Source organism: Sinocyclocheilus grahami, unplaced genomic scaffold (genome assembly GCF_001515645.1).
Source record: "Sinocyclocheilus grahami isolate Dianchi unplaced genomic scaffold, SAMN03320097.WGS_v1.1 scaffold471.1, whole genome shotgun sequence".
In the NCBI taxonomy this organism is placed as follows: Eukaryota; Metazoa; Chordata; class Actinopteri; order Cypriniformes; family Cyprinidae; genus Sinocyclocheilus; species Sinocyclocheilus grahami.
The window spans coordinates 560,062-570,061 of NW_015505650.1; the positions used below are offsets into that span (position 1 = coordinate 560,062).

Here is a 10,000-nt window from a genome sequence, read left to right on the forward strand (position 1 = left end):
ATATATATATATATATATATATTTTTTTTTTTATTAAAATTTAGAACGCATTTTTAAATGAACATGTCTTAATTTTAATTAAGAGCACTATAAATAACTATATTATTATACTTATTTATATTTACAATATATTAAGAGCACAATATACAGTATAATTCATGTTAATTATTATTATTCAGATTTATAGGTTTTATCTAACACTTCAGGTATGCTATATATATATAGTGATTTACTGTTTTCTACATAAACTCATTCTTCATAAAGATGTAGAACATTCTGTGAAAATATAACCTTTATATCTTTAATATTGAGTAAGGCCATGTCAAAGATTGAAATCATAGTGAAATTAATGGTTGAAATCAAACTTTGATGCTTGTTATCTCATAATTAGATTTTGAGACTTTAGCCTGGATTTCACAGACAGGGTCACATATATGGTCTACATATATAAGCTTTATGAATGTCAGTACTAAGTAATTTGTTAGTATTTCAGCTGCATTGCACTCTTCCTTCAAACGGATCATGGCTTTTTTAATAATACCCACCAAAAATGGTATTATTCACCCTCAGGCCATGCCTTGAATATTAAATATCAAACGCAGCACTCTGTTCGATCTGTCTACTGTTTCATCAGCGCTTTGATTCTTCTCACACTCCACACCGCCCTTGTTAAACAGGTCTGCTGTGTCCAGGAGCCTGGGCTGACCGTCCTCACTGCTGAGCCCCAGATAAGAAAGAGTACAAAAACAGAGTGCAGACACGACCTCTACCTTACGCAGGACTGATATAAACAAGAGACCAAGAGCCTGGATGAGCAGAGGGCACTTTGCTATGTTTGGTAATGTCAGGCTATCACTTACTACTGTAATCACACTGGGCCGGTGCGGAGCCGAGCACGACACAAGAGACTTTTGATCTTCAGGCAAATTAAAAAAAAAAGTTCCTTTACAGAGTGCACTTGATGTAATTCACTCTCCAGCTGTGCTAAACCTAATTTCTGAACTTTTCTGAATTGAGTGAATTTCACAAAAATATATCTGGGTCCTAAAGGGGGATATACAGTATATGGTAGCCTAGCACTTTAGTTTAGGGACCAATTCTCACTATTAACTAGTTGCGTATTAGCATGCATATTACTAGTACATTGGCTGTTTATTAGTATTTATAAAGCACATATAAATGGCTTATTCTGCATGATCATATTTTAGATCCCTTAATCCTACTGCATACCTAAACTTAACAACTACCTTACTAACTATTAATAAGCAGCAAGTTATTTAGGCTAATTAGGCTAACTGAGACTTGTCATTTGCACTTACATATTGTTGCTCTAAAATGCATATTTCATAACAATATTACATATTGTTAGTTTTGATTGCTTCTATTGTCCTGATTTGTAAGTCACTTTGGATAAAAGCGTCTGCTAAATGACTAAATGTAAATTAGGAGTTTATTGAGGCAAAAGACCACACACACACACACACACACGCATGCACGCACACACACACACGCGCACACACACACACACACACACACACACTAACTATACTGATTTAAGCAGATTGTCTGATTCTGTACAAATAATTCAATAATTCTTATTTTCTTCACAATAATCTTCTAAATTACAAACTGGATTAGAGTTTAGGCCATTCTCTGATAGGAAGAGGAGAGATTAAGCAGTGCTACACTTGACCTGTTAGAACCTCAATTCATTTCAACACAGATGCAGAATCTGTAATTAATCACCGATGTCTGTATGTTATGAGTGACAGCGAGCAGCGCAGTTTAAAACCGCAGAACACTACAGGACGAGAGAACATACGATCAGACCTCATTCACATCACATACACATCCTCCAGAGCTGGTTTCTGAGTTTCTCCAGTCTGTCTCTATAATAAGCCCTCTTGCAGTCTCACATTGTGGGAACAGCTCTGCTATCAAATGATTAAGTCTGTAGTTTAACCGTGGCGAGTGGGCCGACGGAGCTGGATGTAGATGTTTACAGTGACGGACAAGAGCGGGTTCCCTCCTACTGAGTAAAATAAACACCGTAAACAGCAGCGAGACTCTCACAAACCCGGACTGACTGATTGAATACGGCAGGAAACCCCAGACACTGACAGAGAAATTACACTCTAGACACGAGAGGGAGTGAGAGTTTAGTTTAGCTTCAGTTTTAACTGCTGTACAGCAAAAGAAATGCATTATAATGAGACTAAAGCTGTTCCTGATTCAAGTAATATTGATTTCACAGAGACAGCATCAGTAGTATGGAGTAGTATGCAGTTCTAAACTTCTCACCGATGCGGTCCAAGCGGTCCAGAGCAACGGTTTCAAACGCTCTCCTCATCATGGGATACTCCTCCAGGACCTCGTTGAAGTTGTCCACAGACAGCGAGTACAGACGGCAGTACGTCTCGGCCCGGACGCTGGCAGTGCGTCTACCTCGAGTCAGCAGACAAATCTCTGAATGAGAGAAGATACAAACTCATCAGTGTTGAGAATGAGAATCAGTATTGAGATCAGAATCTCAAAAAAAAAAAAATTTTTTTTAAAGGTAAAATGCATTTAATCTGTGTTTATTTATAAAATAAATATAATATATTTTGCATTTATTATAACATTTATTATAATCATTTGCATTTATAATTATAATACATTGCATTTATAAAAAATTCGGTATTAAGGCTATTTTTGTTTTTAGGTTAGAAATGCAAATGATAATAAATAATAAATTATTATAAATGTATTTAATATAATAATTTCTTATTATTTGCATTTATAATTATACTAAATTACATTCATAAAATGGATTTATAAGCATTTCATATTGGCAGAGTTGTAAATTATTATGAATGCATTTGGTCACATTTTATTTTGGGGACCAATTCTATCTATTAATTAACAATTAACTGCAACTTTTCCACAATAAACTCCTAATTTGCTGCTTATAAGACATTAATATGTGCTTTATAAGTACAGCCTATATGCTAGTAATATGCATGCTAGTTAATAGTGAGAATTGGTCCCTCAACTAAAGTGTTACCATGCATTTATTATGAAAATTATTTGTTATTATTTGCATTTATAATTATAATACATGGCATTTATAAGCATTTCATACTGTCAAAGTTGTTATAATATATTTTATTCTTTAGGTTTTAAATGAAAATTATAATAATTAATTATAAATGCATTTATGATAATTTATTATTTATTACTAGCTTTTATAATTATAATAAACAGCATTTATAACATTTATAAACAATCAGGCTGGCAATCTGACTTTTTTCTTTTTTTACGGTTAATACTGCAAACTATAGTAAATAATATATTATTATAAATTCTATTATATTTGCATTTATAAAATGCATTTATAAGCATTTCATACAGGAAAGGTTGTGAAAATATAGTTTTTCTTCAGATTTTTTTTTTATTCAAGAAGTCAACGTAAATTGTAATACTTCACATAGATTTTGAAGTTACTGAATCTGAAATGGATTTACTGTATGTAAACACATGTATCTATCAACACAAACGATAGATACACGTACTCTCAGCTCATCACACACACACACACTCACACACTCACACACTCACACTCACACTCTCACACACTCACACACACTCACACTCACACTCACACTCACACACACACACACACACACACACACACACACACACACACACGATTCCACGTCAAATCCTGAGCTTCAACAACACCACTGTGTAGCGTCTCGACCAATCTGACACACTAATTTTAATTTGATTTAACAAATCAATTATTCATTAGGTTAACAAATCGTCACAGTCCCATCACTCAATAAACTGGATGCCAGGATGTTCATAACCGGAGTCAATAATCATGCAGATTTACTTTACAAGCTTATAGAATTGTACAGTAAGAAAGTTATTTCCCTTAACCAGGAAATTAACGTCTTAGAATTGACAAGACAGTTGACCCTGAGTGGTCAGCTAAATATCTACAGTGGATCTAAAATATGAATAGTTAATTATAACTAGTTATGGTTAATTATTCATATTTCCCCATGAGCTGATTCGCTACAACTGTTTAGCATGAACATGGTGTGTATAAACCAGAAAACACACACTTCCAATCACATTCTCTCTCCAAACAGATCCAGAGCTGATCAGGCTGACTTTCTATCAAGGAAAACACAAAGCAACAATCCTTCCTCCTTTTTGGGATTAAAACTGTCCTGTAATCCACAGCTGAAGCACTAAATGCCACTCAGAGCTTAGAGGACTGGCAGACCTCCTATGTCACGGAGGATCAGCAGAATTACGCCCCATTTATCGGGGTGCAGAGCTGGCAACACCACCCTCTGCTGTCCTCCGGACAAGAGCAAAACCTCTGTCTGCTCACTGGCTGCTAAACAACCACTACCCACAATCCCCTCTGCTTCTTAGGGGCCATTTACACGACAACGTTTTCAGCCAAAAACTGGAAACTTTTTATGCGTTTTGACTGTTCGTTTACACGACAATGGCGTTTTGAGGACAGAAAACGCATATTGTTGAAAACGGGTTTCAAAGTGCACATTTTTTAAAACACCACCGTTATCGTTTCCGTGTAAACACCCAAAACGGGAATCTTTGAAAACGGTGACGTCACACGCGTGGGTAGTGCATGTAGACATACGCAGCACGTGTCGATTTTAAAGGCAAACGCGAACAAACATACACAACAATAGCGGAGTCCATGGTACTGTTGCTGCTGTTTAAGAGTCTGCTAACGCTTCTTCAGCAAAGTGTGGATTTACTTCACCAATATTACAACCAACAACGGAGACGCATTATATTCAACATATAATCGTCACTTCCCTACAGGTACAGTTTACTAACAAGGTGACAGCGCCAACTACTGGCCTGGCATACGTAATACAGCGTCTTTCGCCGGATATGTGTAAACGCGAATCGTTTTGAAAATGTTGTCGTGTATACGTGAATCTTTTTAAAAACGCAAGGGAAAAACGTTTCCGTTTTTGACTACATCGTTGTCATGTAAACGTAGCTTTAGGTGCCAAACATCAATATAAGGGACGGGGGAAGAAATCAATCTAGACGCCTTGCGATTCCTTTCGAGGTCGATTCTGGTTCGACCCACAGAAAGTCAATATTAGAATTGTAGATTCATTACTAATAATTAGTGCTGTCAATCGATTAAAACAATTAACTAATTAATCACACTTTTTTTTTTTATTAATCGCGATTAATCCCACCTAACATTAACGTTTTTAAATATACTTTTATATTGCAATAATTATACATTCAATCTTCAAATGAACGTAGAAACAACATATATTTTTTAAAATTTACAGTATATTTTTAAATATTTGTTTAGTGGCATCTTTTTTATGTCTGAAGGTGAGTATCACTGATACCAACACTACTGATGTCTCTATGAAATAGTTTTTTCCCCTCATATTTAACCACTGACTATAGCCATTCAACATTACAGTAGCTATAATTGAGAGCTATCAATTTAAATTTTTTTATTAGACTTTAAAAAATAACTTCTAGTGAACTGCACACAATCTTCACATAAACCCATTATAATAAATATCATATTTAGCTACATGTGCCCTTCAGCAAGTAGGAAACATACAGAAATGTAATAGTCATCAAACGCTAAATTCTAAATGAAATATAGATGAATCCTTAAAGCTCTTTTTATTTTGTTGTTTGATGAACAGCATCACGGCAGCTGGTGATGAGGTTATTCTGGCTGCTATTACTTTAAGAGCTGCTGCCGCTGCTGAACATGACACGGATCTGACACACATCATAGTTTCTCATAACTCACTACCTTTTCTGACTCACTTCAGCTCTTAAAGTCTCTATAGTGAGCTGAGGAGTTGAATCAGGTGTGTGAGATGAGGGAGACAGTGCTGCTGCTCCAGGACAGTTTGGAAAACCACTGCATTTCAGAGACATGTTCTTAAATCTGACTCATATATAACAAATACTTACATGCATGCACAGTTTTAGGGCAGCTTTAATCGCATTTTTTGGGTAACTTCATGACTTAACTGACAACATAACTACAACATTGAATGCTTGTAGTTTTTTTGCGCTTTAATATGATATAGTGCTTTAATTAATACATAATATAATACAGCGCGCGCCACTGCATTTGTGCATGCAATTGAAGAGCACGCACTATGAGCACAGAATAACGGCTGACAGGACAGGAAAATAGTTTTTTACTGACATACGGCCTGACAGCATCTCATCTGAGAGCAGTTCACTGTTGTTCTACTGAAGCTCCTCATCGCCTGTAGCTTTTCCGTTCGTTTGACTCGTGCCTGGCGCTGAGGTGAAGTTGGAGTGCGCGTCTGAAAGTCTCCTGTTTGATGTGGTCGTAAAGATGTTCTGCGTCTAAATAAACGCAATTCTTTTCAAGAAAAAAAACAGACAGAAGCAGCCGTTGTTAAGGGTTGCCAACCTTAGCCCCGCCCCTGCGTTAATAGCGTTAAACTAAAAAATGTATCGCATGTGTTAACACTCTAATTTTGACAGCACTACTAATAATTCAAAGCACGTGCAGAAGCACCGTACAAAGCATCGAGAATCACTTAGCGATTGTGACTCCTTGAATCCGAATCAAATCGTAATATTCGCAGCACTAATCAATGCATGACCCTTACGAAAAAGAAGTTTATTCAAGTGTGCTATTAGTAACCATCATGTCGTTCCAAACCCGTATGAGTTTCTTTCTTCTGTTGAACACAAAAGCAGATGTTTTGAAGAATGTTGATAATCAAACAGTTGCCGGTAGCTATTGACTTTTCTAGTATGGAAAAAAAATGGCTACGGCAACTGTTTGGAATTTTAATTTTTGGGTGAACTATCCCTTTAACTGTACGTTACAACCGTGTTTTTTAAATACTAAGTGGATCTGTTCTGGAACATTGCTTGTGTATATTTAATTACAATCTAAACATCACAAACACTTCACAGCCAGGAAGATATTGAACATAATCTCAAAATTGCCAAACATTGGTTGATTAATAGAGCGAATCACAACTTGTATACCATAATATATACATGCTATCGCGGGGAACTTAAAAAAAATACCATGAAACAAACAAACAAACAACAACAGCATGGTACCTTGGCAGTATAGATATAATGCTATAATTATTTTTGCTGCAATTCAACAACAAAAAAGGGTTTAGATATTAAGACTTTGAACTGTAATGCTATTTCTAATGTCCTGACATGTCTGCATAATTCCACGGGGTTTTAAAGGACAGGAACATTAGGACTTAAAAATGAACAAATAAGCCAAAAAAAACCACCAAGTGAGCCAGAAAAAGAAAAACACAAAAATGAATCAGTGAACCTGTGCGACACTCTCCCTGTAAAGAACTCTCAACGTGTCAGCGTGTAATGAGAGTCAGAGAGCTCGAGCAGTGAGAGGATTAAAAGCACAGAGCCTCACACACCAGCCATTGGCAAACAACACAGCCAGAACCACACACACACATACACACACACACACACCACACACATAAATTCTCTGTCTCACACCAGAGGTGCCAGTTGGCTTTTTTAGTCTGCATCAACTGAATGTAGTCAGCTGATATCTAAATATATCTACTTGTTGGCTCATATATATATATATATATATTACCCTAACTCTAACCCTAACAAGTATATAATTCAGACATTTCAATAGTTAACAGGTCTTTACCTGCACATGTTACAATTAAATATTATATTTTAAATATGTAAACAATTAAAATTCTCAATAGCAAGCCACTGGAATGAATAAATAAATATAATAATTTTTTTAAATAATAATAATAATAATCCATTCCTTATTATTAATTGCTGACATAACAGGTCTGATCTCCAGATAAAAACACCTTGGAGATGTAAGGCCTAAGTTAGGATATGTGTGCTCAGAAAAATGGCATGAAAAAAATATTAGATCAAAGTAAAGTTTGAATAAAGAATGCTATTCATTCTCAATGCCAGGTCAGTGTGATGTGTCCTGACTGCCTTTCAACTTGAGCATATCTGCACAGGACCTGAATTACAAATCCCAAGTGAAGGTTTGCCTCATGAATGTTAATGACTTACATGACGGATACGTGGACGGTTCAGTAATGTTACAGTTCACAGCAAGGTATACACGACATAATTAATATTCATGAGCAGAGACATCATTGTATTGTGGCGTCACACCCTCCAGTTCATAACTTGTTCTGGCATCACTGACACACACACACACACACACACACACACAACACACACACATACACACACAGAGAGAGTGACGCAAGATGACAACACTGATGAGACACTGTGTTCGATTTTCCTCCTCCTCCGACAGAAACAGGCTGAGATTACTCGGATCTGAAGGATTTTCCCAAAGAAATCCTTCCAGATCAGAATGAATCAAACACTCCCGATCATGACATTTAACTAAGAATGACCTACACACACACACACACACATGACACACTCCTGCCACGCTTTGAGATTGTGCTGCAGATTGTAGCTTTTATTCAGGCGCTGTGTAATATCATTGCGCCTGCGACACCCATGGTACGGCAGCAAAGTTCCTTGATTATTACGCCGGAATGAGAGTATAGTTCCTAGACATATCGGCCTAGAAAATCGCAACTTTTCATTTTCCGTCGGTCTTAGTACACGATGTAACTACAGAAGAGTCAAGGTGTAAATAGGAAAAATATAGAAACTCTTTGGTCATTTTTGAGTGAGATGCTAACGGTCTAATCAGATTCAATGATCTATGCTAAGCTACAGCTAAAAGTGCTACCGCCAGACCCGGAGATCGGCTGAATGGATTCGAAAACGGTAAAACTCAACTGTTTAACTCTAGGGTAGTTGGAAAATGAGCCTATTTTCAAAAATAGTGGAGTGTTCCTTTAAACACATCTAGAAACCAGAATATCACAGAGACTTGAGGATGCAGGACTCTTTTGACTTAAGACAGTAAGAAACCACCTAGCAACCACCCACATCATCCTAGAAACCACTTAGGAACCATCCAGACCACTCTAGAAACCACCTAGCAACTATCCAGAACACCCTAGCAATATTCTCACTCATTTAACCTCGAAGCACTCGAAGCACAATGTCTTTCTAAAAAACAAACACTGTCAAAGCCATCAGTGCAGCTGGAATATAAAAATGTGTCATCTTTATTCTTTATTTATTCATAAAATCTAATCCCGTGTGCTTGTGTCACTACAGGAAACAAGCGTTTCATCGAGCCGCAGTCATCAGAACTGATATTTCATGTATCTTCAGATCTCTCGCTTCTGAATTATGAAAACTAAAGGATAGAAAGTTTGAAGAGCTGCATCAGGAGCCCAAAAAATTCTAATGACCTGCCACGCATCTGTGTCAACGGCCCAGAAACAGGGCACTTATCAGCTGTGACTGTCCCAAAAGCTTAGCGGCAAAACGCTTTTGTTTTGTCTAATCCATCATTATGAATATTAAAGCTGGACAAATGGCTGAGCTCCACTATGTGTGTGAGTGAGTGTGTGAGTGCATGATCCACTTTTGTATTCTACGTTTGTGATTCATTTGTACCTCCAAAGTAGGACCCGTCTGACAGCTTGGTCTCGTTGTTTCCTTTGGTGAGGACGCTCACCACGCCGTGCTGGATGAAGTACATCTTCTTTCCGATGGTTCCTTCCCGTATGATGTAATCTCCAGGTTGGAAGACCTCAAAGCGAAGTTTGGTGAGCATCGACGTCACAAAATTTGGATCCGCGTTGGCGAACAGCGGCATAGACGCCACCAGCTTCCGACAGTTGAAGTTTATGATCTCCTGTGAAGTGAAAAGCAAAATGAATGCAAATGCACCTACTGCATGAATACACTATGGTAACACGCATTACCCAGCATGCATCTGTGTGTCCTCACCTCTCTCAGTGGCTCATTCAGTTCTCCCAGAATGCTCTCTTCATCAAACATCTTCCCCTGGTATCTG

General features: G+C 37.2%; 1 protein-coding gene across 1 annotated transcript in view; it reads right to left on the reverse strand.

Moving 5' to 3' along the window:
• Window positions 1-10,000, reverse strand: part of hcn4 (hyperpolarization activated cyclic nucleotide-gated potassium channel 4) — an 86,509-nt gene that overhangs the window by 2,414 nt on the left and 74,095 nt on the right. The window contains exons 5-7 of the mRNA XM_016235568.1: window positions 9,934-10,000; window positions 9,598-9,838; window positions 2,302-2,466 (exon numbers count right to left, since the gene is read on the reverse strand). The exon at window positions 9,934-10,000 is cut by the window's right edge and continues 80 nt beyond it. Coding sequence (XP_016091054.1) covers window positions 2,302-2,466; window positions 9,598-9,838; window positions 9,934-10,000 — 473 coding nt within the window. The remainder of the gene's footprint in view (window positions 1-2,301; window positions 2,467-9,597; window positions 9,839-9,933) is intronic.